The 27114-nt window shown below is 49.5% G+C and overlaps 13 protein-coding genes across 13 annotated transcripts; 9 read left to right on the forward strand and 4 right to left on the reverse strand.

The window, feature by feature from the left end:
* Window positions 1–46: 46 nt before the first annotated feature.
* Window positions 47–879, forward strand: LTR84_010205 (uncharacterized protein; the record flags this gene model as incomplete). Its single annotated transcript, XM_064853742.1, has 2 exons — window positions 47–188; window positions 269–879. 2 exons carry the CDS (start codon window positions 47–49, stop codon window positions 877–879), a joined length of 753 nt encoding a protein of 250 aa, XP_064700696.1.
* A 783-nt stretch (window positions 880–1662) lies between these two features.
* LTR84_010206 (uncharacterized protein) lies at window positions 1663–3733 on the forward strand (the record flags this gene model as incomplete). The annotated part of the gene is made up of 11 exons (XM_064853743.1): window positions 1663–1798; window positions 1856–1877; window positions 1936–2247; window positions 2295–2416; window positions 2474–2696; window positions 2750–2771; window positions 2828–2906; window positions 2967–3047; window positions 3123–3238; window positions 3309–3469; window positions 3523–3733. 11 exons carry the CDS (start codon window positions 1663–1665, stop codon window positions 3731–3733), a joined length of 1485 nt encoding a protein of 494 aa, XP_064700697.1.
* A 520-nt stretch (window positions 3734–4253) lies between these two features.
* LTR84_010207 (uncharacterized protein) lies at window positions 4254–5614 on the forward strand (the record flags this gene model as incomplete). Its single annotated transcript, XM_064853744.1, has 2 exons — window positions 4254–4295; window positions 4361–5614. 2 exons carry the CDS (start codon window positions 4254–4256, stop codon window positions 5612–5614), a joined length of 1296 nt encoding a protein of 431 aa, XP_064700698.1.
* Window positions 5615–6525: 911 nt separating this feature from the next.
* On the forward strand, window positions 6526–7926 carry LTR84_010208 (uncharacterized protein; the record flags this gene model as incomplete). Its single annotated transcript, XM_064853745.1, has 4 exons — window positions 6526–6634; window positions 6695–6959; window positions 7043–7724; window positions 7789–7926. 4 exons carry the CDS (start codon window positions 6526–6528, stop codon window positions 7924–7926), a joined length of 1194 nt encoding a protein of 397 aa, XP_064700699.1.
* A 441-nt stretch (window positions 7927–8367) lies between these two features.
* RPN8 (proteasome regulatory particle subunit) lies at window positions 8368–9489 on the forward strand (the record flags this gene model as incomplete). Its single annotated transcript, XM_064853746.1, has 2 exons — window positions 8368–8551; window positions 8600–9489. The coding sequence occupies 2 exons, from the start codon at window positions 8368–8370 to the stop codon at window positions 9487–9489; spliced, it is 1074 nt and encodes a 357-aa protein (XP_064700700.1).
* A 224-nt stretch (window positions 9490–9713) lies between these two features.
* On the reverse strand, window positions 9714–10523 carry LTR84_010210 (uncharacterized protein; the record flags this gene model as incomplete). The annotated part of the gene is made up of 1 exon (XM_064853747.1): window positions 9714–10523. The coding sequence occupies one exon, from the start codon at window positions 10521–10523 to the stop codon at window positions 9714–9716; it is 810 nt and encodes a 269-aa protein (XP_064700701.1).
* A 1914-nt stretch (window positions 10524–12437) lies between these two features.
* LTR84_010211 (uncharacterized protein) lies at window positions 12438–13427 on the reverse strand (the record flags this gene model as incomplete). The annotated part of the gene is made up of 5 exons (XM_064853748.1): window positions 12438–12804; window positions 12861–12961; window positions 13005–13019; window positions 13080–13327; window positions 13397–13427. The coding sequence occupies 5 exons, from the start codon at window positions 13425–13427 to the stop codon at window positions 12438–12440; spliced, it is 762 nt and encodes a 253-aa protein (XP_064700702.1).
* A 1133-nt stretch (window positions 13428–14560) lies between these two features.
* On the reverse strand, window positions 14561–16200 carry LTR84_010212 (uncharacterized protein; the record flags this gene model as incomplete). The annotated part of the gene is made up of 4 exons (XM_064853749.1): window positions 14561–14663; window positions 14722–15703; window positions 15757–15807; window positions 15867–16200. The coding sequence occupies 4 exons, from the start codon at window positions 16198–16200 to the stop codon at window positions 14561–14563; spliced, it is 1470 nt and encodes a 489-aa protein (XP_064700703.1).
* A 1167-nt stretch (window positions 16201–17367) lies between these two features.
* Window positions 17368–18612, forward strand: LTR84_010213 (uncharacterized protein; the record flags this gene model as incomplete). Its single annotated transcript, XM_064853750.1, has 5 exons — window positions 17368–17548; window positions 17705–17845; window positions 17906–18019; window positions 18070–18264; window positions 18317–18612. 5 exons carry the CDS (start codon window positions 17368–17370, stop codon window positions 18610–18612), a joined length of 927 nt encoding a protein of 308 aa, XP_064700704.1.
* A 585-nt stretch (window positions 18613–19197) lies between these two features.
* Window positions 19198–20312, forward strand: LTR84_010214 (uncharacterized protein; the record flags this gene model as incomplete). Its single annotated transcript, XM_064853751.1, has 3 exons — window positions 19198–19469; window positions 19557–19762; window positions 19825–20312. 3 exons carry the CDS (start codon window positions 19198–19200, stop codon window positions 20310–20312), a joined length of 966 nt encoding a protein of 321 aa, XP_064700705.1.
* An 87-nt stretch (window positions 20313–20399) lies between these two features.
* LTR84_010215 (uncharacterized protein) lies at window positions 20400–22724 on the reverse strand (the record flags this gene model as incomplete). Its single annotated transcript, XM_064853752.1, has 5 exons — window positions 20400–20611; window positions 20676–20879; window positions 20944–22563; window positions 22617–22643; window positions 22700–22724. 5 exons carry the CDS (start codon window positions 22722–22724, stop codon window positions 20400–20402), a joined length of 2088 nt encoding a protein of 695 aa, XP_064700706.1.
* Window positions 22725–23467: 743 nt separating this feature from the next.
* Window positions 23468–25074, forward strand: LTR84_010216 (uncharacterized protein; the record flags this gene model as incomplete). Its single annotated transcript, XM_064853753.1, has 6 exons — window positions 23468–23510; window positions 23566–23662; window positions 23714–23865; window positions 23919–23986; window positions 24043–24408; window positions 24475–25074. The coding sequence occupies 6 exons, from the start codon at window positions 23468–23470 to the stop codon at window positions 25072–25074; spliced, it is 1326 nt and encodes a 441-aa protein (XP_064700707.1).
* Window positions 25075–25718: 644 nt separating this feature from the next.
* Window positions 25719–26825, forward strand: LTR84_010217 (uncharacterized protein; the record flags this gene model as incomplete). The annotated part of the gene is made up of 1 exon (XM_064853754.1): window positions 25719–26825. The coding sequence occupies one exon, from the start codon at window positions 25719–25721 to the stop codon at window positions 26823–26825; it is 1107 nt and encodes a 368-aa protein (XP_064700708.1).
* Between the last annotated feature and the right edge of the window lie 289 nt (window positions 26826–27114).

Raw genomic sequence — 27114 nt, forward strand, 5'->3', positions numbered from 1 at the left:
CATCCTGAAATTGCAGTCGTGGTGTTTGTCAGGCACTTACATGAACATGCTGGAATCGACAACGTCCACAACCACCAAGCGAAAGCGCGGTCGACCACCCGTAGATGCCCGCCACGATAACTGGTATGGTGTTCAAGACCCAAAAGAGCGAAAGCGAATCCAAGATAGACTAGCTCAAAGAGCAAGGCGTGAGTGAAAATTGCACCAGTTGCCAATGAGGCATCTCCCTCGGGGACAGATCTTCCATTGACATCTTTTTGGACAATAGGCAACCGCACTGGTACCGCGCCAACTAGCTCAGGTGTGAGGCTTGCCCAGGGCAAGGATAGTCCACAAGAAGACGAGTCAAACGAAAGTTCACCGGCGGGACTACTCAAAATTGAAAGTCATGACCGCGAGCTGATACAGGTCCTTGACGAATCGCGTCTGATTATAACCGGGCCAAAAGCCCAAGCAAAGGTGGTGAGCTGGGACGGCGTCCCTGCTCTCAACAGCGTGGGCCTGGACCACTTCTTCCTGAATTGGCCTGCATGGTCCATCTATGCGGCTCTGACGAAACACGGACTGATGCTCGGCATGTCCTGTCGCGAATGCATCTTCGACTCGGTCTCCACATCCAATGATGTCCTGCCCGATGCCCTCCAGCCTACGCCTCTCCAGATGGTGGTTCCTCACCGACGGTGGATCGATCGATTCCCCTTTGTAAGACTCAGAGACAACATGATTCTCTTGAGCAGTCTGCTTGATCTGGATGCTTTCTGCGGAGACTTGTTCAACACCGCTAGCTTGACGCTGCGGCCGTCTGCGCCCTCGTGGGACCCTAAGTCTTGGGTTTTAGGCGAGGAGTTTGCTGCTAAATGGGGGTATCTATTTCGGTAGATCTGGTATCTATTGTGCACTAGTCGAATGTACCTATTCTATGTAACTAACTACATCTATTGTGCACTAGTCGAATGTACCTATTCTATGTAACTAACTACATCTTTTCTTCTCATGACTTCAATGCGTGTATGTACGGATCTGCAGCGCTTGGCAGCCAACGTAGGAATCACCAGACAGGGTCTGCGAAGCTGGTTATCAGGTGACGGTCTTGAGCCCAGATTCTGGGAAAGATTTAGCAAGGATCATGAGAACAGGGGCGCCATCACTAGGGAACCACTAAACCTTAAATGTATTTTGTCAGAATATGGCACACCCCCACCGAGCAGCCCTCACCCCGTTGGCCCAGGGTCTCACACCTGGCGGGTTTTATTGCAGGCTGTTTTGGCGAGTGCTTTCAGAAATACTAGACCTTGATTGCGAATGAAGGCCCGTCTAGTGGAGAGTCGAGTCTTTAGACACGACCACAAACCCAACGTCTGTGAGGTCGTCTCTACGCTACACCCAAGCCCGATCTCCGGTTTGGCGCTAGCATTCCCCACGGGGCGCCATTAATCGCCTGGGGAAATGGTAAGGCCAAGTCCCTCTCATGGATACAGAATGTATTGGGCTGCTTTGGTACTCGATCTATCTCGAAGTAAGCAGAACCTCGGTCGTCGGTTATTGTCCGCTTCTATCAAGACGTATATATGATTGAAAACCTGCCATGGGTGCGGTGCTTGTCTTGGGCACATCCATTCGAACAAGAACCGGATACTTGCACTGCAGGCAGTCTTCAGCAGCATGCCAAAACTCACCACTTATAACGTCCTGATCGGTGTCATTGTCGCAATCGGCACATTTGGGTATGGATATGGCTTTGGTGTGTTCATCACCAGTATTGGCCAGCCAGGATTCTATATCGACTTCAATCTTGACCGTGAGTACCGCACAATTTAGGGAGGTTATGTTCTGTCTGTCTCTGACCAGGATATAGCAACAAGCAAGCATACTGCGAAGTGAGATATACCCAATAGTACCACTCCAAAATGAAACTCATCTGATATGTTGAAACAGCATCCTCGGAGCTGTGAATGCCCTTTTCGCTGCTGGAGCCGCCTTCGGTGCCTTGGCTCAGGCACCATTGGCCGATTGGGTCGGGCGCAAGAGAGCACTGGCAGCTTCAGCATTACTCTCTCTGATCGGAGCAGCATGGACAGCCGGATCGCCATATCTGGCTATGCTGCTTACTGTCCGCATTCTCCATGGCTTCGGTCTGGGTATGCTGATCTGTCTGGTACCCTTGTATCTTACCGAGGTCTCTCCGGCACACTGCAGAGGGTTGGTTTCTGGTATGACGGTCATGGGCTTCGGAATGGGTTATGTGATGTAAAGCAATCGTTTTTGTCATGCACACTTTGACTGATAAAATTTAGTGTTGCCTGGGTATCCGTGGGAGCATATTACTCAACCAACCTGTCAATGCAATGGCGTCTTCCTTTAGCCTTAGCAACAGTTGGGCCTCTGGGACTCTTGATCGCCCTCCCGCTGGTTCCCGGTAAGTCTTCATGCTTCAAATTGAGGACAAGTACTGATCAGAGGGCCCAATGGATAGAATCTCCCCGGTATCTTTGTTGGGTCGACAAAAATGACGAAGCTCTCAAGGTTCTCGAGCGTTTACACAATGATTCGACCGATCCGACGAATTCTGCTGCACATGCAGAATTCCTGCAGATCAAGGCGCAAGTCATGATTGACAAGGAACAGAAATCCTCTTATGTCCGTATGTTCACCAAACCATCATGGCGACGACGGTCATTGCTGGTAATCTTCATTATGTAAGCACTTGGCTCTCATAGATGTATCAGCACACTTTCACTGACAGCGACAGGTTTGCATCTCAAGCAACAGGGGTTAGTGAAGGCACAACTGCAATTGACAGCTTACTGATTTGATTGATAACTGATAGGTCAACGGAATTGCAAACTATCTGGTCATTATATTCGGCGATTTAGGACTCACAGGAGTGATGCCGATTCTTGTCTATGGCAAGTCCATTCCATCTGTGCGGACTTGGGTTCATAAAGGCTGACTCATTCCCTTAAAAGCCGTCTACGCCGTGATTGGCACAGCTGCTGCCTTTTATGCGTGTTTTGTGATGGACCAATATGGTCGACGACAACTATTCAGTAAGTCTCCAGCATGACTCAAGTTATCCTTGGGCGCGTTGAGTTGCAGCTGACGATGATTCTTCTCTTCCTCAGTCCTCGGATTCCCTATTCTCGCGGTCAATCTTCTCATTGAAGGTCTGCTCCAGCGTCAATATCTAGGAACAGGAAACAGAGCTGGCAATGGTGCAGCGGTTGCGTTCATATTCCTGGTAGGTAGATAGTCCGCAACCCTGGAAGTTTGGAGATGCGCAGAAACGGCTGACCGTAACATGCGTACAGTTCATCGTGCTTTACCAATTCATTGATGCGCCATCATTTGTGTGGTGTGCAGAGATTTTCCCGACGAATCTTCGTGCTAAAGGAATCGGGTTGAGCATGTTCTCATACTTTGTGGGATTCATTACTTTTTCGACGCCTGGACCACGAGCATTCCGTGACGTGTAAGTATCGGTGCTGGGTTGCATGGACTTCATGCTAACATGAGACCGACCAGTAAATGGGGGATGTACCTGGTCTATATGGGCCTCAGTATCGCATGTGGCATCATTGCCTATTTCTATGTGCCTGAGACCAAGGGTTTACCTATCGAAGAGATGGGAGCATTGTTTGGAGATGAGGTGGCGCTGCACATGACATCAGATGGTCGTGGCATTGTTGAGAAACCAGACGTCGAACAGGTCGAGGTACAAGCAGCAAAGGTGTGAAGCCTGAAGAATGCGTTGCATGGATGCTACTATCCCTGAGGTTGAGAATAGTCATAAGGGAGGAAATGTGAGCTCAGCCTTGCGAGACCTAAGAAGAAGTGGGTGATTGTTAGCAAGGCTTTGCCTGCCACAATAATGGCAACTTAGCCGGCTGGTCAACAGGGCAGTCATGTTCCAAGATCAAGCTTCGTTCTTGTCTTCGAGTAGATGTAATCAACTTGCAACCTACCATTACCTCCACCCCCCCACATCTGTAAACAAAAAGCTGATGCCGACCTTCTCGTCAACTTTCAAAAACTAGAAATCGGTTCTTAAGATGGGGAATCGCCCACCATAAAGTAGTGACTTAGATATGCCGAAAGGCCCCGCCAATGGTGAGAACCCCACAAATTTCTTCACAGCTCCATATCATCTTACAGTGTTGAAGGATGTCACAACTGTTCGCAACGCCGAATAAAATGTGACCTAACACGACCGCGATGCAACAAATGCTTGCGGAAAGGTCTTGAGTGTCCTGGATATGGCATCAGATATCGCTTTGAAAAAGGTCTTGCGTCTCGTGGTAAGTTGAAGGGCCGCCTCCTGCCGATTGATACGCCCATATTGCTCCAAGGACATCGTGAACAGCCCACGGTGCCGACTCTGTTGTGGCCTGATGGTTCAATCACGCAGCATGGCCAGGCACCACCCAGCAACGAACTCGTCAAAAGCCGTGTGATTCCAAGGCCTGTAGACGATGTGCCAGCACTCCAGAGCTTTTGGGACACATCAACCCTAACGAGCACTTTCGACCTTGTGGAAAATGGTGATTGCAACCTTGCCAACATTGAGGATGGATTTGAGACTCTTGATGGAGAGCAGTCTGACTCCAATCACAGTCTGATGCATTGCGAAGCTTGCTTTGCAACACATAAACCTGGATTTTGTTCTCTGGCGCTCCCGAGTTCTCTCCAGGTCATGGCCCGGCAAGACCGAGAGCTATTTGCGCACTTCTCCTCGGCAGTGGCTCCGGTGATGGTCGTGCTGGATGGAAAGTTTAATGGCTATCGAAACCTCATTCTGCCCCTTGCATACGAGGACGAACTTGTCAAGGGTGCGGTATCTGTCGTTTCAATGTATCATCTGGCGCCTGAAAGACCAGAGATGCAGTTTCATGCAGACGTCGGACTCCAATTGATAATCCGACAACTGCTTCAACGTACCTCGCAATCGGAGAAGGCTCTTGATCTTTCTGCGTGGACTACAATAGTTGTCCTTCTTGTGGGTGAAACCATTACAGGGGGCAGTAATCTCCCGTTATTGTTCAAGATCTTACAGCACCTTTCGACTGCCAACTCGAATTCGGGCCAAGAAAGCGTTATGCATTCCTTTCTGCATGAGCAGACGCGTATGATGACTCTCTTTGCACAGCCATTACTAGGCGAGAGTGCAGGCACTACGACTCTCCGGACCCCGTTGGAGGCATATTTTGACTTCATTTCGAATGCAGCTATCTTTCATCCTGGACTCGCAACTCAGATAGGAGTCTTCAAGTCTGCTATCTGTCAGGCATGTAATATCTACCTGCGGCGTGCGACACAGAATCCCGAACAGTCCGAAAGTAGTGCAGCTCTAGACACACTTAAAGAGCTGTGTGAGGGAATTCATCCGAATACACCAGGCCACCATACGCTGGTGTGGGTTTATTTTGTCGCGGCGGCAGAAAGCGTATCACTTGGTCACCGCGACTTCTTCACCATGCGGTTACAAGAGGTCTATTCACGAACTCGATTTCACAATATCCCCACGGCCTTGAGCGCATTACAGAAGCTGTGGAAGGTACAATCCGAGAGGAGATGGACTGAAGTTTTGCCGGAGATTATGCCTGTTTTCATCATCTGAGGCAAAGACCGACTTGGCATGAGAAGATCTAGATGGTCTGGCAAACGTACTCTGGGACTTCGAGTCAAGTATTCGACATGTCCAAAGTCCAGCAGTATACCGCAAGAGACTCTACCTTTTGGTGGTTCAAGAGGTCCTGGTCTTGAGGCGTCTATCAAGATCATTTCAGGATTGAGAGATATGTAGAAGGTAGTGTGGACGATGACCAAGTGCAGAAGTCGTGTTTTCCAGGGCATGAAGAGTGGATTAGGTAACAGCCGTAAAAAACCTGAAATGGACCTACAGATATTTAACGACTAATGCATAGTCGTTCGACGCTAATTTCTGAACAAACAGGGGTATGTTCCGTACTCATGAGTCCAAATAAGCTTTTCCTCTATCCCGAAAAGTCCTAGAAAACGTATGAACAATCTGAAGGTGGAAGAAATACCCCGAATACTGCAAGCGCGGCCTCTCAGATTGCCGATCTGTTTCCATGCTGTTCGGAAGTTCAAGCGACCTCAAAATAAGTCAGAATCTACCATAAAGTGGGGATTATCTAAAGAGCAATCGACTCCGCCGGAAATGCCGGTGGTTGTCGGCTGCCCAAGCCTTTAACTTGGGGAATTGCCATGTTTTAATGGGGATGAAGTGTGCCCAGCATGACACTATCATGAGGATATACACAGGGAGTGATGAGACTGGCTCGCAAGAAAGATGAATTAGAACCGGTATGAAATGTTTATGCATGATGTGGTGGAAACGAGCATAAATTCACCAGGACTTACAAATTTAGGAGGGTCTTAAACGTTCCCTGATTGACTTGAGTGTTGCAGACTATATTTGCTCCCACTCAAAGAGTACTTTCCAACACATCGCTGAAACTGAAGTTCAGATTCTTTGAGTGTTCTTTGCAGACACCAACAAATATCATGCGTGACCTAGCAGTGGAAATTGACCAAATCCTGCAGAGGTATACTTCGTCAAGCAAACGAGATGGTAGCTTACATAGCACTGCGTTCGTGGTCAGAGGCAGGGATGGTAAGTTTGTTTGATTATGGACGCCTCTGAATTGTGTTCGAAACTGAGCACTATGAGCAGGCAGAATTCTTTATTCCGGAGCAGCGGGGAAGCTGAACTATGAGACTGACGAACCCTATACGGAGGACTCGGTGTCGTTTCTCGCATCGATGACAAAGCTCATCACTTCGATCGCTGTCCTTCAGGTCGTTGAGAAGGACCTGGTCGGGTTAGATGATGATCTCGCTACCTTGATACCAGAGTTCAAGAGCCTGGAGCTTTTGATTGGATTTGACGACGCGGGAAAGCCAGCGTATGGCAAGCACACCAACCCTATTACTCTGCGGTAAGTTCAGCTAGTCAGACAATCTTGAGATAAATATGTAGCTGATATCAGGGGTTATGAAGACACCTCCTGACACATTCCAGTGGATTTGGCTATGACATGTTTGACCCAGACCTGATCAGATGGAGAGCATTGCAAAGGGGCAGTGTGCCAGACACTTTCGCGAAACCAACAACCTTTGAAGCATACAAACTTCCCCTGAAATTTCAACCGGGAGATGGCTGGGTATACGGTGTGTCAACGGACTGGGCAGGAAAGGTCGTCGAAGAGTTGACGGGTCTTTCGCTTGAGGATTACTTCCAGCAGAACATCTTTCAACCACTAGGGCTGAAATCCACAACGTTTCGAATTGGTTCACATCCAGAACTTCTCGCACGAAGGGCTACCATTTCACTCAGGACGGTCCCGCGGGGTGCTCTGGCAGCAACGAGTAACCCACAGCCCGACAACCCTCCCTTTGATGGTGGAGGCCAAGGTTTACATTCGACAGCTTCCGATTATGCCAAATTACTAGGAGCTCTTCTTGATGGTGGGAGAGGTATTTTGAAAGAGACAACCATCCGTGATCTCAATCAGTCACAGCTACCAGATCCCACAGCATTGGAGACACATATCTTCGGCGATAACCATCTTACCTTCGCTCCAGAGTATCCCAAGGGCTTGCGGATCAACCATGGGCTGGTGGGTTTACTCAACGTGGAGGATATCTCTGGAAAGCGTCGAGCTGGGAGTTTGACCTGGAGCGGAGTAACCAATCCTCGATGGGTAAGTGATGACATCCCACGCGGGCTTAAATTGTCTTGAATGTCTGCGTCTAACGATGAGTCAGTGGTATGATCCCAAGTCTGGCATAGCAGCAACGCTTTTCGTTCAACTGTTGCCTCCTGGGGACGTGGTTGTGGCGGAGCTCTTTGATGAATTAGAGAGAGCTGTGTACAAGAATCATGTGGACGACTTGAAAGCATGACAACGAGGGTTAGAATACGAATATGTAACGAAAATGCGTAGCTACGGAGTAAGATAAACTCGAAATTGGATCGCTACTATTGTCGAGAAACATGTCGGGAGATACAGTCCAAGAGCAAGTTAATGAGTACGGTGCAACATAAAAGCTCGAAATGGATTAGTACGGTTCATCATAAAACTCAAAATGCAGAGGAAGGCTGAGCTTGGCAGAATCGGAAGGCCGCAATGGCAGGCGCGTCAAGGCGATTTCCAAACGGGAGGAGCATCTCATCTGGACCTGAACGACTTTCTGTATTCAACCTCAATGACCCCATAAATCCGAGAACTCCTTCGACTTTCACCTTGTTCTTCAATCTCAGTTCGACTGCTTGACTCCATTCACCAGTCCACACCTTTTCCTTACCCCTGCATCAAATACGATCTGCACACCCAGACCTCCAACATGCCCGCAACCACCGCAGAGACGCTGTCGCTAGTCAGTTGCCAGGTCTCAGTCGCTCCCCTCGTTCTCCTCTCAGTAGCAGATCACTACGGTCGGACAGCAAAGGGAACCCGGAAACGAGTTGTCGGTGTGCTCCTTGGTCAAAATGATGGCAAGAACGTGAGAGTCTCAAATTGTTTCGCAGGTACGCCACAAAGCCAGAGTTGGCATGAACCTTTCTAACTATTTCCAGTCCCGTTTGAAGAAGATGAGAAAGACCCCTCCGTCTGGTTCCTTGACCATAACTATGTCGAGTCCATGCGCGAGATGTTCAAGAAAGTCAACGCAAGGGAAAAGCTAATAGGCTGGTATCATTCTGGTCCCAAGCTGCGAGCTTCTGATTTGGAGATCAACGAGCTATTCAAGAGATACACCCCCAACCCACTACTTGTCATCATCGACGTCCAGCCCAAAGAAGTTGGCGTACCTACCGATGCATATTTTGCCATTGAAGAGATCAAGGACGATGGAACAACCACCACAAAAACCTTTGTACACACTCCTTCCATCATCGAGGCTGAAGAGGCTGAAGAAATCGGAGTTGAACATCTGCTACGAGATATCCGAGACGTCGCGGTGGGGACCCTCTCCTCTCGCATTACTCAACAGTTGCAATCATTACAAGGCTTACATCTACGACTTCGAGATATTGGGGCATATCTGCAAAAAGTCCTCGATGGCGAACTCCCCATTAATCATGCCATTCTCGGGAATTTACAAGATATCTTCAATCTCCTGCCCAACCTCACGACACCACCTGCATCACGGCCAAATGGCAAGAGTCAAGTGGAAAACAGTGAACTTGCGCGAGCCATGAGCGTCAAGACGAACGATCAGCTCATGACAATTTACCTCAGTTCCCTTGTTCGGGCCATCACTGCCTTCCATGACCTGATTGACAACAAGAATCAAAACCGTCAACAACAAGAAGAGAAGGAGGGAAAGAAGGAAGATGGAGAGAAGACGGAAGGAGACAAGGACAAGGACGAGAAGAAGGCCAACTCGACTGGTACGGCCAATGGAGATAAGAAAGAGGCAGAGGAGAGTAACGGTGCAAAGGGAAAAGGAAAGAAGAAGAGCTAGACTGAGTCCCCAGCATAGAAGTCAGAACGAGGCATGTATCGGGCATTTAGCATGGCGTTTTCGAGGGAATGCAGGATGGTTTTCCCCCAGCTATCTTGCCACCGCATTACACATGGACCAATGTATAGTATCAACTGACAATGAGGTCTTCGCACGATGAGAAAAGAATCAACCTGCTTGTTGTGAGCATGACCTCCTTATGAAGTGTAGTGCCTCAATCTCGATCAACCATATCCAAACTCGCCCCAGCCCGCTCCCCACCCAGCAAGCTGTTCGCGCGAGGCCGTCGTCTCCGTCACACCTGTGCTAAACAAATTCGGAGCGACCTTGGCCAGTGTCGCAGCAAGGATATGCTTGCAAACAGGTGTCCCACCAGGTATTGCAAAGGTTGTCGTCCCTCCCACCCGCCCCCCTGCTTCCTCAGTTTCGTCTTCCCTAGGTGGATTAAAGTCAAGCTGCCCCAGCTGCTCCGTCGTCGGTAGCACAGTACTCCCATCGACCGGCTCTTCATCATTCTCATATTGATCCATCAACCCTTGAAATGCATCAACACTGAAAGCCGGACAGCTGCAATTCCATGAATCCAGGCGAACCTCGTAGAAAATCGCCAACACACTTGGTTTCTTGCGTCGTGGACTCGGCTTCGATGTCAAGGCACTGCTTGACTGGACGTAGTAGACTTCCCATGATGGTCCTTGACTTTGTGATGCCGCCGACCCTGAGGACTTGGGCATCAAACGGGTGACAAGCCCTCGATCCAGCAGATCCAGTGCCGGCAGCAGATGGTGCGGGAACAAGACGTGGAGAGTCAGAAACACTGAACGCGCCTTCTCTGTGTCGTCTACTGGAAGGTGGTGGAGCCGGCCGCTGTTCAGACTTGGGCTGTGCATGCCAGACCTTTGTGGCCCCAGGAGGAGTTCGTCGATCGCGGGTCTCCCACTCATGAGAGGCGAGAATGGTTGTAGAGTTCCTAGGGCCGATAGTAGGTGGTCTAGCACTGACGACTCAGGCTTGGGCACATAATTGTAATTCATTGATGCCGTGGAGAGTGGGCATCCTGGACCGGACGTAGTGGAGGATGTGCCATGATAGAAAGTACGAAGTAAGCAATCAAGGCAAAACAACCCTTAAGCACGATCTTCACTTGATTAAACGGTGGATGTGACAGTATAGAATGGCTTCACTGAACTGAAATGAAGGGAATGGTGGCAAGGGTTAATGAATACTGTTTTGAAAAGTCGCCGTGGACGCAGAGATAATCTTCCACGACGTGATGGAGCGACAACAAAACCTGCCTGCATTTCCGAATAGAAAGTCTACTTAGTCAAATGGTGTCCAGCCGCACGATGCCAAAGGTCAGCCCGTCATACATGTGGTGGTGGCCCGAGGGTTAGTCGTATGCATAGTTATAGGTGGTAGGCGCCCGTGGGATGGCTGTACACCTTAACACCTAGGCAGTCTAACTAGTTAGCAATGAATGCTCACCGTATCCCAGCTGAATTCTGGTAGAGACATACCAAATACCTAGCAACTGGAAATTACGTACCTAGGTACCGAATCAAACTAACCAGTACCTAGTAGCCTTTAACGACATTTAGGCCCTACTAGGGCCCTCGGGCTACTCAGTCTCCTGTCTGAGGGGTAACTAACCAGGCTTTTGACGCCCCCAAGGCCACATCTTATGGGGGCCATTACGTGGTACCCCTTAGGTACTGAAGATCACATGCACCTTAACTGCCGGGTCACGTTCCCACAAGCACCTACCAAGATCCTCTAACCAATACGGCTACCAAAATATTGGACATCAGCTCGATTTCTGATAATCCGCTCAACCACTTCTCATGCTCGCTGGTTCCAGCTGTGAGCCACACTTTCCATGGTCTGGAAAGTAGTTTCGCCTTCTCCAGCAGCTTTCATGTGTGAGACCAACTTAGAGACAAATCGATAAATCATTCCAACAATGTGTGCACGCCCGGCTGATTCAGGGTACTAAATCATACTGGGCGAGAATGAATCAGTTATCACATTCAACAAAATCGAGGGTACTCACAGATAGACCGAATCCTATCCTTTCCTAGGACCATGGTCTATGGTCTAGCCAGCTTTCGTTCTCCCAGGTCCAGTCGAACCGGTCCAACCATATCTGCTCGACGACATCGACACTGACGTAGCCTTGACTGGATGCTGTGTATCGATAGAAGCCAAGCTATAAGGAGTATATGTCAGCGATTTAATCAAGAAAAGTAGCTAGCTGAGTGTGCCCTACCAGTGTCATGTCCTCGGTATATCAGCTCCCAGGGATCTCAACCAAGGCTTTTTCTGCTTCCGCCGACCACCTGCTGGTTGTTGTGGAAGAGGCATTGGCACCATCCAGCTTTTGGCATTCTCACCGTAGTCTGGCACATGCGGTGGCTCTTCGGGGAGTGGGTTCGGAAGGAAGTAAGGTAATGAATCTTAGGCATTCATACTGCTATCATACAGGAACTCGTGGTCCTGGAGGAGTCGTACCGTTGTCTCGCGAATCTGGTATAAAGGCGCACGGTATCCCACTGGTCGCTTTCCGCCATTCAGCCTCGTTATAATGTCGATACATTTTTCGAGAACGTCCTGTTCTTGTTCAACCGTCATAGCATAGGTACCTTCATGGCTATAGCCGTGGAGTCCCAATTCAGCACCACTCCGCACGATTTCCAGCGCTTGCGTTGGACACGTCTCCAAGCTATGATCAGGAACAAATCAAGTGAGTTTGTCAGAGACGCTGTGCTCTTGAACAGGGCCAATAGTCTACCGACTCCTCATTGGCGCTGAATACTCCAGCTGAGTAGTCGGCAACTGTGTTGTTGGGGTCATGGCCTGGACCGAGATAACTCGAGATGGCGTCAAAGTCCACACACAGGCAAATGCGCAGAAGTCGCTTTCTCTTTGGAGACATCAAGGGCACAGGGATACTAATCGGGCCACTCTTGGACTTGGATTGTGCACCGAGTGTTTTGTTCCTCTCGCCAAATGATGCGTCCCTCCATGCCGCCATCGACCGAGATGCATTCTCCAGAAATGCTCCCTGCAGCACGATGGTTGGCCAGGAATGCCATTGCCCCTGCGGCATCCTCAGGTTTCGAGATCTTCTTCAAAGCGACCGTTGCCTGACATTCTGACCACATCTTTTTGGGGTCATCAAGACGGTCACCGATGAGGGGCGTGTTAACCCAGCCAGGGGCCACCGCATTGGTGCGAGCCTTCGAGGTCAACTGGACAATCTCGTTCTTGACTCTTCGGACGATGCGATACTGCAGACCTGCTTTGCTCGCCGCGTATCTGCAACACGTCACAACTCCTGCTGTTGACTCTAATATAGCTGCTGGGTGACAAACTCCGAATGTCCTTGTTTGCCGAACTTTCCAGTTTCTGAACCTGTAACGGCAATAGCAACATTTTCAAGCTGCGCTGCCCCGGTCTTCTTGGGCCTTTGTGACTGAGAGGAGGAAATGCTTGAGAGTCAACAATGTTCCTCTGACCTTATTGGTGTTGACCTATGCTCCGACACTGCGTAATTCCTGGGTCCAGATCATAAAGCATTGTTTTTGTCCTACCTTGTCCCAAAGCGCCCTGTCGACTTCCCAGATCGGTGGATGAGCGCTTTCATCGGTGCCAGCATTAGCCACAAGGATGTTGACTGGCCCGAACTTGCCGGTTGCAGATTTGAAAGAATCAGCCACAGAATGTTCCTGAGTTAAGTCCTCTATTACGACGTTGAATCTGGACTCTTGTTCCGAAGTCGAACATGATTGTGAGACCTCGATGGGCTTCCTGTCGAATCCGGTGACGTGACAGCCCAGAGCTGCCGCAGATTAGCGACTACGCTCCCATGCACAGCATCGGACACCATGCGGTGGAACATTTCACATACCAAGAAATTCTTTGACGGCCGCAACGACCATATCATCACCTGCGCCTGGCACAAAAACGCGCCTCGAGACCCAGAAACGAATATTTTGTTTCCGACATGGCCACATCTGATTTTGAACAAGCTTCTTACAAGTCATCAGGTATCTCTCCTGTAAATGGAGGCGAGCAGTGGCCGGATATCTGTCGGTAGTGACCTCCACCTAATAATCATCCCAGTCTTCCGATGACCCAAGTTCACGTCTCGCACCTTGAAATTTGAATTTTAGAACCCGAGGCAAGCGTGACCTGGTCTTTCCTCGCAACAGGCTGTCTTTTGGAACTACAGGGCCCGAGACTTCTCTGTGGGCTCTTCCTTGTCTAGTGGTGGGGTGAACTTCAGGGCCCAGTTTCCTAGCTTCGTAGCTGACCTCGAATACCGCCTCGACCAAAGAGCGCCACCAGGGCTCATTATTTGTCAAACCATGAAGTATGAAGGGTTCTTCTTTGGCAGTTTAAGAGGTCCATCCGACGGCACCCATAAGGCCAAGAGATGGTGGAAATTTACAGGAGGTTGGCACAACCCAGACTCTCATCGGGCCTGCGTTCCCGCTGGCCCTCGGATGCTTACGCAAACTGCAGACACACGTGCTGACAGCCAATGCGAACGAGACCTTTGGCAATAGTTAGTCAGGGCGATTCTCATGGTTCTTTACCTCCGGCGCCTTATCGAGAAGACGATTGCAGCTCTCGCCAGGGGAACGAGTCGATGTGGCCACCATGCACCTCCGGAGACCGCTAAGCATGTTGAACCCGTGTAGGTCATATAGTTTTCCAAATATTCGCGAAAAGTGTAAGGCACATAACCAAAAATGCGATTGTAGTAACAGGCTGTGGCTTGAATAGTATCTAACTCCGTGATGCAAAGAAACAGACTTATGGTTCATGGAGATCAGGAGTAGCGAGTGCAGAGTTCGCATGGTGCAAAATCATCATTCTAACAGAACACCAGGCATAGAATTTACGGTAAGCTCCTGCTTACGAGATTTGAATCAGTTCTTATGCTCGATCTAGTTCTACCTGTATCTTCATAGTACCTGCCTACTCCTGAGCCACCTGTGATGAGCAAGGCAATCAAAGCCTGGACGTGTTATACAGGTAGTCCACCAAGAGATTACTAATAGACTGTTTAATGGTCGACGATGACAGAGCCTGAGTTGTCGGCACAGTCAAAAACCTTCGAAATGAATCCAGATCTGAACGCATCCCGGATGGCCACCGCATCAGCATACCTAGATTCCGACGGTTAGTATTGGGGGACTCTCAGAGGATGATGACTTTCCAACTTACGTGCCAGCAATCATAACAAACATTCCGAGGAAAGCAATGAGCATGTTTAATGCATACTTTGACTTTTGAGTCATCCTGCCAGTTCGATATGACTTGTAGTCCATATTCCATAGAATGATTGGGTAGATCAGACTGAACGGCGCAGAGCCGAGGGACGCAGCGAGGCCAAGCAAAAAGTTTAGAACTGGAACTGCTTCTGCGACGATGAACCCTAGAGCCCCGAGAAGGAGGTTAACTCCAAGCCAAGTGGTCCAGTGAACTAGTGTATTGGCCTGTAGGTGCTTGGAATCTCGCAATAACCGGACAAAGAGGTATTTCGCTGAAACGTGTTGGTAGAGACCGACGCCAATGATAAGACCTGGCAAGGCAACGCCGTAAGAGATCTTCTTGAAGAGCGTTCCCGCGCTGCCGAAAGCGGGACTTGCAAGCCAGACACCGCAGTACGCATAGATCGTAGTGGAAAACGAAAAATAAATAATGCCAACGATGATACCGGCCCAGATAGTTGCTTTTTTAAATTCCTTAGGGTTCTTCATTTCTGCAATGACAGGAAGATACATAAAAGGGCCACTGGTGCTCACGAAGATGTTGAGGGTCGAGAGCATGCCTATAATGAAACCTGGGTTTGCGATAGCCGCGAAGCCGAGTTCGAAGGGACCTTCCTTCGGCGCTGCCGCTGGCCGGTCTTGCTGGCTGACGGCAACCGTGAAGATGAAGACAGACAGGAAGAAGGTTGCAAAACCAAACCAGGTGAGCAGGCCAAGGCGGGAGAAAGTCCGGATAGATGAACAGAGGGTAATCAATGCCGCGGAAACAAAGTTGAATACCACAGTACAGGCGCCGTGGTTTGACAACGCGTTGAAAGCCGTTCCGGTTGAAACGACGCCTGCAGCGCAGACTAAGATTTGGATAATGATAAGCTGAACGATAACGAATTCGCGGCCGACTTTGCCCCAGACTAAGGCCATCATGTCTGCGAGTGCTGTACAAGTTGTTAGTGGGGATATACTCAGAGGAGGATAAAAGCCGACTCACTGTGACATTCAGGATGTCTGTTGCGGATGCCACCAAGCAGAACGCCGGTATCTATGATGGGGGTTCAGTAAACATGAACATTTCCAGATTAGAGCGAGCGATTGACATACAAGTGTTTAGGGTAGTCCATCCGATGATTGACAGGCAACCCCCAACAGCGCCCAACGCTCCCAGAGCGGAAGGAATGGCCAGAATACTCATGGCAAACTCGATCTTGCTGAAGATAAGAGTGGCCTTAATCCAGCCGACGGTTCGGAACTCGACACCATCGGTGCGCTTCTTGAAAACCTCGTGTGTTTCCATGTCCATCAGATCTCCTTCCGCTTTTGTCTCAAACCTGGTGATGTCTTCATTACTGACATAGGCGGTCTTCTGCTGGCTGGTCGAGTCGATCTCCGACGTCTCAGTCGAAGCTGCGGGCGGGGGGCTGGCACGAATCGACATGATGAGTCGTGACAGAAAGGATGCTTTGAAGTGAACTTGGGATAAATGAGTTGACAATGAAATCTAGCAGTGTTGGTCCAAGTAACAGGAGACACTGTCAGTGACTTGAACAGACCGGGGTTTGAGTGGGCTGGGGAACCCCATTCATATACAACTGGAGCGGTTAATGCACATTATAGGCGTCCGTCGCCCTCATGACACGCGGGTCCAGACCCCAACGTCCCAGAAACTAATGATGATTGTATCTAATAACGGGATCCTCCCCGACCCCGGGATCGTGTCGAGGCAACCTGTCAAGTTTCCGATTGGCAATCAAGAATACGTATCAGGAAGGGAGCGAGACAAAGGCCATCGCTAACTCCAGAGATAAGCTCAAAAGTAGTGAAGGATAAACCACCCCAGTTATGAGAAAAGATTAATAGCATTACACGTTTTTACGGGTCATGATTGCGGTCAGTGTCCTTGCCTACCTTGTACATGTGCATGCATGCATTCGCTTCTCCCGAATGGCCAGGAAGAAAGGACTCCATTAGATATTGACCGACAGTGTCGGCTCATGGAGAATCCTCAGCGGCCAGACAGCCATCAAATCTAGCTAGAGCTTGGAAAGCTGCTAGTCTGCGTTGGAGTCGAGGTGCTGAAATAGTATAGGAAGTGAACCATTGCAAATAACCAGGTGTTCAGGTGGTTCCCGCCCGAGATTCCATTGTTGGTAAACTGGTGACATTACACGTTTTACGGAAAGATAAACGGGAGGGAAGTCTGAATTGGGGGTGGATCAAACCCTTGCCCTGGGCCCCCCTCTTATCTCTTGGACGGGGAAAGTTTGCCAAATATTAGCTTCGTGTTCTCCTCTTATCTCTAAAACTGGGGAAGCGTTTCGCGCTATCTCCGCTCACTCGTTGCTTGCCGACCTATCCATAATGTATTCCGCTCTCGGGCTACGCGGTTACACCGGATGCCTTCGAACATCTCCCCGGACTCAATATCGCTATCATGAGTGACTCGATCCAAAGTTCGTATCTGCCTAAGAGTCACAGTTATGGACTGCTAGAACAGCAACGAACGAAGAATGAATGTAGCCTTGGGTTTCTACGTATCACACGTCCCATTGACTCTGTCATCAATTGCATCGCCCGAGACAAATCCAACTTTCCAGTAACAACCATGGTAAAAACATTACGTTTCGCTGACCAGGAGGTCCCAGTACCAGGGTTTGGTGCCATGGGCATCAGCTTTGCCTTTGGCACGAATCTCAGCTATGACGAAGCCGAGCCAATTCTCCTCAAAGCCTTAGAGATGGGCTGTACATTTTGGGACACTGCTGCAAGTACCGAAGTCGGGCGCTGTACCAATCGCTAAGTGTGCGTCAGGTGTCATACCGAGCTGGTGTCAACGAAAAAATCTTGGGAGACTTCATCAGGAAACACAACGTCCGTGACAAGATCTTCAGTGTGTTTCTGCATCTGCTCTCATCCGTACGCCCCAACTTACTCATCAGCAGTCGCCTCCAAATGCGGCGTTGCCGTTTTCGAGGACGGTGCAGTCACCAATTCTGCCAAGCATATCAAGACCTATATGGACGGAACGATAGAGAGACTAGGGTTCACTCCTGATCTCTACTATCTCCACCGAATTGATCCAGGTATGTTGATTGATCTGCCTGTTCTTACATTTTCCACGCATTCGTCTCACTAGAAGAAAGATACTCCTCTTGAGGAATCCATTCCCGCGTTGGAATCACTCCGAAAGGAAGGCAAGACCAAATACATTGGCCTTTCGGAATGCTCGGCGAAGACACTTCGAAAAGCAAACTCAAGTAGTTCCACTTCTAAGTGATAATTTTAGTCCACTAATCAGACATCACAGTTGCTAGAATCCACGCTGTTCAAGCAGAGTATTCTCCGTTCGAAACTCTCCATGAGTCTGATGGTCTGGTCGACACTGCTCGCGAGCTAGACATCACATTTGTTGCGTACGGGCCTTTGGGACACGGCTGGCTTGTGGACCATTTTCCCTATGAGACCCCAGAGTCTTTTGCCGATGATGACTATCGTCGTACTAGTACGTTCCTCTGTGTACGCCCGGATAGAGTCCATCACTAACTACTCTACAGTCCCAAAGTTCCAGGGCGAAAACTTCTATGCCAACAAGAGAATTAGCGAGGGCTTTAAGAAAATTGCAAAACGTAAGAACTGTACTATGGCTCAAGCTGCATTGGCTTGGGTCGCAGCTCAGGGAATGATCGCACTCCCTGGCACGACTAGACCAGATCGCCTAGAAGAAAATTGGAGCTCGCGAGACATTGAGCTGACAGACGAAGATCTCAAAGAAATGCGCACCCTCGTTGAAACGCTGAGGCCACAAGGTAATCGGTACAGCGAGGAGGCAGCGAAGGCCATTGGGAATTAAGCTCAAATAGCTACGATAAGAAGGCAGGTGGGAAACATTCGCCTTAGTGTGTTTTTGAATTTTAGTTTAGATTAGAGCCTGTGAAGCAAATAGAACAAAAACCTACGATTTCGAAGTGTAAGATTTATCTCCCTCTACATTTTTCCCTCAAGGGCAAAGCATCCGGGAAGGGCATTATTAACACATTGTACCTAGTGGCCACTGGAACTCTGTTGCCCTGATCGCACTCCGCTAGCGATGCGCAACACAACTTTACCTAGTAGGAGTTCAAGGTGCGCCGGTAATGAGCCAACCTATCATACCTTCGATCATCAACGACTATATCTAAATTGAATAACGCCAAAGATCATGTCGGTGGGGCATCGTCGTGGTAGAACAAGGCTTTCACACCGGAACAGGCCAGAATGTCCAGGCCACCGGCAACGACACCCGGGGTCATTCCGCATTTACGGTCTTATCTCATCCGAACTCCACGACCATCAAGGGCCCTAATCCTCTTTGTTATAATTAATCCTATAAAGTTACTGGGTTATTAGACGGCTAGACAGTTCCTGTACATCGACCAGCAACAGAGCATTTCACATTATGTCAGCAAAACATTATCTCGACCCTCAGAACGCAGCTTTTGCCGAAGCTTCCTCCAAGGAACCTTTGCCTCATGTCCTCGGGTATGTCAAGGCACATGAGGCTATGGAAGAGCTGCAGTCGCAAGAACCAGCATCTGATATCGACACAAAAATAATTCAAGTGCCTTTCGAAGACGTATCAACCAAGGTAGTAATATTCAGACCTAAGTCTGCATCAGGGCCGTGTCCTATCGTGTATTATACCCATGGCGGTGGTTGGATATTGGGAAGGTAAGAACAATTCTGTGGATCGGCGTCCAAGTCACACACGAATTGTGCATTGGTTGATCTCAATAATATTAACTGACCGTTTTGTAGTCCTAAGTCATTTGCGCCGCTGATGGAGGACTTGGTCCGTCAAACAGGGGCGGCCGTAGTGTTTCCCGACTATTCACTCGCCCCTGGGAAGCAATATCCATTCCAATTCGAACAAACATATGCCGTTCTGGATCACTTTGTTTGCGAAGGAAACAAGTATAACCTCCTAACCGATCGGGTTGTACTCGCTGGAGACAGCGTTGGGGGTGCGACTGTCCACTTATGCCCATTAAGGCCCTATCTTTTGGCACTGACATTCATGGGACAGGGCACTTCGTCATTGGGCTAATGCAAATGTCCCTGGAACGAAACCTATCGACCAACATCGTACAATTGGTGATATTCAATCCTGTCACAGATACCCATATGAAGATGCCTTCATATGAGATTTACAAAGACGCCCCGTTGCTAACTGCCGGCGATATGGATTGGATGATCAATGCATGCTTGCCCAACAAAAAAGACCGCGAAAATGCGCGAACCTCTCCCCTATCATTTGCGTCGGATGACGTGCTGGCCAAATTTCCGCCAACAATCATCGTTCTCTCAGATGTCGATCCTCTTCTGGACGAGGGCAGAGCTTTTGGCCACCGACTTCAAAAAGCAGGTGTGGACTGTGCTATCATCAAAGCCGAAGGACAAATGCACGCACATTTCGTGGTAATCACCCTAAGAAACAATGCAACTGCTCGAGCTATAGTTGAGCTTAGTGCTTTGAAGATCCGCAGGGCCCTTGCCCCTCTCAAATCATCGTGATGAACATATGTGGGGCTTCGGGGTAGATCGATTAGGCACGCAATCTTGATGGATGGCTATATCTAGATTCAGTTGCTAATGTAATCACTAAACAATTCCACGTAAGGTTCCATCCATGGCCCAGCCAAAGCCTTCAAATGCCGAAGGTTCCAACAGCTCTGAGGTCAAAAACTCGAATGCATCCAGCCCGTCTGCATTGAAGAAGGATGCATTATTTGCCTGACCGGATGAGTCTTCAGATTGCGATTCGCCTGCCATCGAACGCAGATCGCCACTGGTCTCATGAGATAAGATCGGACCTGCAGAGGAACTATTAGCATGCTTGGATAACAGTGTTATAGATAATAGTACGCGGACACCTACCTCGAGAAGTGAACAGCTCAGATAGATTGCTAATGTACTTTGAACAGCTCTCGACTAGAGCGTCATCATAATTGAGCGCCCGAAAAATAGTCTGGGCTTTGCTGAGATTTTTTTGGCAGTGTGCGATGGCAGCTTCGTCAGGGTTGTTCTGTCCATGTTTGGCTAGTAGCCATCGGCCGCAGATTACCAATGACGCGGTAAAGGCTAATCAATAGAGAGTCTGCGTCAGTGGGGTTCATTTCTCACGAGTGTTCAGAAGATGACCAACCGTAATATAAGGTAAAGTACCACACGCCCAGATTGTTCTTGCTTGTAGGGTCGGTGCTCACGATGGAATGAATAATGTCGATGGTGCTTTCTGCCGAATGCACACATTCATACGCCCCTGCCGCTGCTAGCTGAAAGACGTATGGCGAAGTTCCGTGGTGTAGATTGTCCCCGTGTGACGCACGTGATAGTGTCGAACTGAGCAAGGGCCTGTGGATTAGGGTATTCAGGTTGTGGTACCTGAGAGTCAGGATGACGCGTAATCTGTTAGCTTGGGTATTCTCCAGGAGCATAGCGGACTGAGGTGTGCAAAGGCCCAGTTGTGAAGGCAGGCTGGCTGCCCATGACTTGAGAAGCTTTCGGAGTTCGTCAGTTGATTGTAGTGAGGCAAGTTCGTCTGATTCGACGTTGTTAGCCTCCCTGATGGCGCCGTACTGCTTTATCAATGACATTCCCGTCAGCTGATACAGCACATATGACACATTGATGAATTGGCCGGGCAAATCATCAACATTGCTGGGACTATCGTGTGGTGTATGGGACGACCATGATGATAGCTGCCGGTGCAGCACCGCCTCGTCCATGATCGCACATGGTCTGCCAAAAACCACACTCAGGACTTTATCTATCCCGTAGATAACCATCCAGGTGCGACGATAGACCTCTTGCATAAGCGGGGTCAGTCCTCTCCGGTGAGAGTCACTATGTAGACCCAGCGCAATTGCCGAACGCACGAGTAGACCGTGCATGTTCCAGGCTTGAATAGACCTCTGCGTACCTTGGCAATGGATAATCACTAGGACGAGGTAATGGATTATTTCGATGCTTATCACTGTTCGAGTGATTCCGTCACAAAGGCCCTTCGCCCTATCGTAAAACATTTCTGAGTTGTCGACGCGCGCTTTGCCAGATGGCTGTTTGCTCTCGGCTTGGACGAACTTGCTTGCAAATGCAAACATCATGTTTAGAGTGCCTAGCCATGTCCTACGGACCCTTGTGAAGCCATTGGCTTTAAATTCAGCGTATGTGTTTCTCATCGTCTCCTGGTGAATGATAGGGAATACCATGCCGACAGTGTCGAAATAGATATCGATTAGGCGCTCCATCTCCTCTTCCGACGGCAAGGCCGTTAGCTCTGATTCTGGAAGGTTGGAAACAGCTGCCGGAGGGGATGTTTGAAATTGCGACAACCTCTCCATGTTACTTTCTACCAAGATCGAATCTTTGTCGACTGTCATCTGGGTGCTCGAGCTCGACGGAAACTGATGGAAAGCAGTGGTTGCACGTAGCAGGACACGCGTAAAATGAAGATTTGATGATTCTCCAAAGTAAGCAGACGTACGCTCTTCGGTGAAAGTCATGGCCATGCCATTGTTCACCGTTGCGTCTTCGTCCAGCGGTTCCTCGAGAACGTTGGCGCGGTAGGGGCTTTCTTCTGGCGGTAACACCGCTTCCGATCCCACCGAACGGTGGGACTGTCGCGTGGCTACATCAATGGTGCTCTCGACACAGTTAGAAAGATGGCATTTGAACAACCTGTCCAGCCGCTGCACGCCACGCTCGTTGGCGGCCACGCGATTTTCCAAGTCAGCAAGGTACTCCTTGCGCACAAGCACATTTGCTGTGGAGTCAGTAGGCTCATATTGGCATACAAATCCTAGTCCTATGCAAGACGAGCACGAGGGTCGTTGCCCGTCACATCTGAGAGAAGAGGTATGTCAGTATCCTGCGCTGACGCGAGTTTCTGGACGACGCACCTCGACTTGCGCACGCGGCACGCATTACAAGCTAGACTGATGCGACGCCGTTTGTTCGGAGGGGCCTCAAATTGCGGCGTTGGGACTTGTGATTGTGCAGACATCAGATACCTAGGTAGTCTTCCGAAAGCGGGATTGCTTATTGCGTGCGTTCGCGCGTGCAGCTTCCAAGGCCGTGGAGAAGTGGGAAGGATGAGAATCCAGAAGTGAAGGGGAGCAGCGGCTTCTTCGGGGGTCGTCGAAAGAGGGGTATCTATCCCGGAAGCTTTCCACGGTCAAGCCGACGCCAATGTCCTTATCCGATGTGATACGAGGTTATCTCCAGGGTGGATAAGGCCGATGGACGATGTTGCTCGCCATTGGCCTCGGTGGTCCATACTCCTTCCGGAGTATGGACCACTGATCTCAGCCAAGCTCAGCTTTTGAGTCTGGATGTCGGGCCACAAGACAAGGTTGAAGTCTCCCCAGAAGACAAGGTTATTCACGCCACCTCAAATCTTCGCTCTCCAGAGTCTTTCGACCTGGCACCACCCTTGTCGTCTGATCTGGCGGATACCTGCCGAATTTACCGGATACACTTCTCGAATTCGCCGCCTTGCTTCAGCTAGGGTCACTCGATACAGTATCTCTTATGAACGCTTGTGATCTTGAACAAGATTGTCTTCTGCAAAGAAGACCTTCATAGCAATATCGCCTGTGGGCAAATCACAGAGATCACATCAGAGCAAGTCAATAATCCTCGAGCCAACTACACCTTAAACAGCTACCATGATTGCACCCATGACGAACGACTTACACGTGGCCATTGTTGGTGAGTCGTCTCGATGATATGTACTGGGCTGCAGCAAATTGATATCAAACATCAGGTGCCGGAGTGGGTGGTCTCGCTTTGGCAATGGGGCTTCACAAGCGAGGTATATCCTTTACCCTGTATGAAGAAGCAAAACAGTATTCGGCAGTAGGGTGAGTTTCTCAACGCACACATGCTTCTTCAAATGTCTAATTGGCTCGAAGGGCTGGAATTGGCTTCGCGCCCAATGGTCTACGGGCAATGGACCTTATTGAGCCCGGATTTCGTCCCTTGTACGAGAACGTCTCTTGTGGAAACAAAGATCCTAAGGCCCACGGTGTTTTTTTCGAAGGCTTGTTGGTAGAAGAGGGCCTTGGTACGTTCAGGAGCGGCACTTCTTTAGACTGGGTAATAACAGTTGGTGAACAGGTTTGGATCAGCCATGGTCCGGCGATCTCAAGTCGGCATGGGGCCACCCTGACTTCCATCGGAAATCCGTCAGCTGCTCTTTCACCCTCTTGTAGTTGAATACTATAGTACTAATCTCTCTTAGGCTCATAGAAGGACACTTCTCGAGGTCATGACCAGCTTCTTTCCCATTGAGAATGTCAAATTCAATAAACGCCTGACGGGAATTGAGCAACACCCCGACAAGGTGGTGCTCACGTTCGCCGATGGTGAGATCGCTGAAGCAAGCATTCTAGCTGGCGCCGATGGCATTCAATCCACCGTCCGAGCCCACGTGCTATCACCCAAGTATGCCGAACAAGTCGCTCCAGTTTACACGGACTCCTACTGCTATCGAGGTGTGATATCAATTGAGGAGGCTGAGGAGATTTTCGGCAAGGGCGCTGACGTTGCGAAAATGTACTGTGGTGATGAACGGGGTGTCATTACTTATCGTATCACTGGTGGCACGGTAAGCTAATCCTTTTCCGACACTCCACCTACGCAAACAGTGTTTCTAATCGCTCTTTGATAATAGGAGTACAATACGATGATGTCTGTGGTGGACCATGACGGGTGGAAGCTGGAGAATGCTGTGACCGAAAAGGTCTCATTTGAGTCCATGATGGCCGACTACCAACGAAAGGGCATAGATGAGCGCTTCCGGAAGCTCCTCGCCAAGTGCAAACCCATCAAATGGGGTCTGTTTCACCACTTGAATACGGCAACATACTCTCGCGGTCGCGTGGTTCTTATCGGCGACAGTGCCCATGCCTCCCTGCCATACCAGGCTGCTGGAGCTGCTCAAGGCTTGGAAGATGCTTGGGTGTTGACTGCTGTCATTGCGGAAATCGCCAAGTTTCACAGGAGTACTGCAAGCTTGGGACCCGAAATCGATGCCGCTCTTATTGCTTACGATTCGGTACGACGACCGCGCGCAGAGCGTCAACTAAATCGAGCTGCTGAAGTAGGTCGCATGCTCCTCTTCCAGCATGAAGAAACGGGCCCCGACATGACCAAGATCCTTGCGAAGCTACAAAATGGATGGTTTGATTGGATATGGTTTCATGATATCGACACAGATGCGCAGAAAGCCTTGTCCCAACTGAGGGAAAACAAGCTTTGGTCTGAGATCTGAGATGGTGAAATTCGAATTGAAATGATATGTTCTTGCACCCTCATGCCCAGGCAAGCGTTGGCATTCTCCGGGTCACCGTGCCCCAAACTTGGGGAAATTCGAGCGCAGCTTACTTTCCAGATTCTACGTGTTGATTGCATATGAATGTAACCAGGAAGAACCCATCATAGGGGTGCAGTTTTATCTAGCTGTTTGTATGCAGTGGAGCCCAGACTTCCAGCTTTGTGCTAACTCGGTAATCATCGAGACGTCATTTGCGGTATTCCGCGTAAGTGCCCAGATCGAACACAGTTCGCGAGTTCAGTCGAGCTTTAGGTAGGTCGCTACTCGTTGCAAGTATTTCCCTCGTCCTGATCGCCTAACTCTAGATACCGTCCTCCCCGCGGTTACCCCGGCCCATTTCTCGTGGTGGCGACAGTAATTGGTTAGAGTATGAGCGGGGTGCATTCTCGATCTCCCCCGTTGAAAGTCCGGATGTTTCTTATCTCGGGTTCGAAAGCATATCTGATACGGATGAAGCTAATGGGATGATGGTCAAAAGAAATAAATACATGATTTACGAGTACATCCCACATAGTATAGTACCTAAACACTCAGAACCACGCCACTTGCTCATCCTCAATTTCTCACGCTTTTCCATAACCATGGCCTCCCCCCAGAATCCCCCTCCATTGAATATTCCCGACTCTCCAAATACCGTCAAAGTGTCCATCATCAATACAACAAGTCACATGTGGAACTTCCCTATGTGGACATTCGTGGAACCTCTGATTCCTGGTCACCACGAAATGGAAGCAGGGTCTTATGCATTTCTCATTGAACATGCCAAAGCCGGTAACAAGTATGACACTTTACTCTTTGATCTTGGTGTGCGTTATGACTGGGAGACGGACTCCCCACCTGCATTTCTCAATGCTATAAAGGAGGGCGGGCACCACATTAAGGTCGAAAAAGATACATCGACTATTTTACGCGAGAACGGAGTAGACTTGGCTGATATTGGGGGTATCATTTGGTCTCACTGGCATTTCGACCACACGGGGAATACTACAAAATTTCCTGGAACGACGGACGTGATAGTTGGGCCTGGCTTCAAGGCCAACATGCTCCCGGCATTTCCGACAGTAGCTGATGCTCACATTGACGAACGACTGTGGGCAGATCGAAAGCTTCGTGAAATTGACTTCGTTAAGGAAGGCAACGGTCTTAAAATTGGCAAATTCAATGCCCTGGATCTCTACGGGGACGGGAGCTTCTACCTTTTGGATACCCCTGGTCACACGATTGGCCACCTCTCGGCCCTCGCTCGTACCACCGTTGAACCCCCTACCTTCATATTCATGGGCGGTGACATCGCCCACCACGGGGGAGAATTTCGTCCAACCCCGTATTTACCTTTGCCGGACAACATCAATCCTCATCCCACCATGGGGCCGATGTTCAGCTGCCCCGGTGAAATCTTTGTCGCCGTTCACCCCAAGAAGAGCCGCACGGAACCGTTCAACAATCCCACAACCAGTCCTGGATCGTGGCATTACAACCCTCAGGAGGCAACGCGCACTATCGACAATCTGACGGAGTTTGACGCGTATGAGCATATCTTTCCAGTGATTGCTCACGACAATACCCTTCTCGACGTCATCGATTTCTACCCAAAACCAGCGAATGAATGGCAGGCAAAAGGTTGGAAGGAGAGAAGTTTGTGGGGTTTTCTAAGAAATTACGAGCGGTCAATGAGTAGTTTGATTTAGAATTTTCCAGACCTAAATCAAAACCGTCGTCGTGAAGCACGGAGCGGCCAGGCTGACTCAATCAATCAAACAGTCAGAGAGAGTGACGATATTCTACGATTCCGCAGAAATGGCCGAAGCAGTAGGCTTGATACACCCTGGTACCAAATTGCCCCTAACCTTGTGGCCTTTCGAATTCGCGGAGGGGTTGCTGAAATCTGAGATCCAGACATCAACCATCAGCCGAGCCGGGAACGATCCCGGGTTTTCGGATCCCCCAGGGGCGACATCCCGGATCTACCGAAGAACC

Source organism: Exophiala bonariae (genome assembly GCF_035927105.1).
Source record: "Exophiala bonariae strain CCFEE 5792 chromosome Unknown scaffold_40, whole genome shotgun sequence".
NCBI lineage: Eukaryota > Fungi > Ascomycota > Eurotiomycetes > Chaetothyriales > Herpotrichiellaceae > Exophiala > Exophiala bonariae.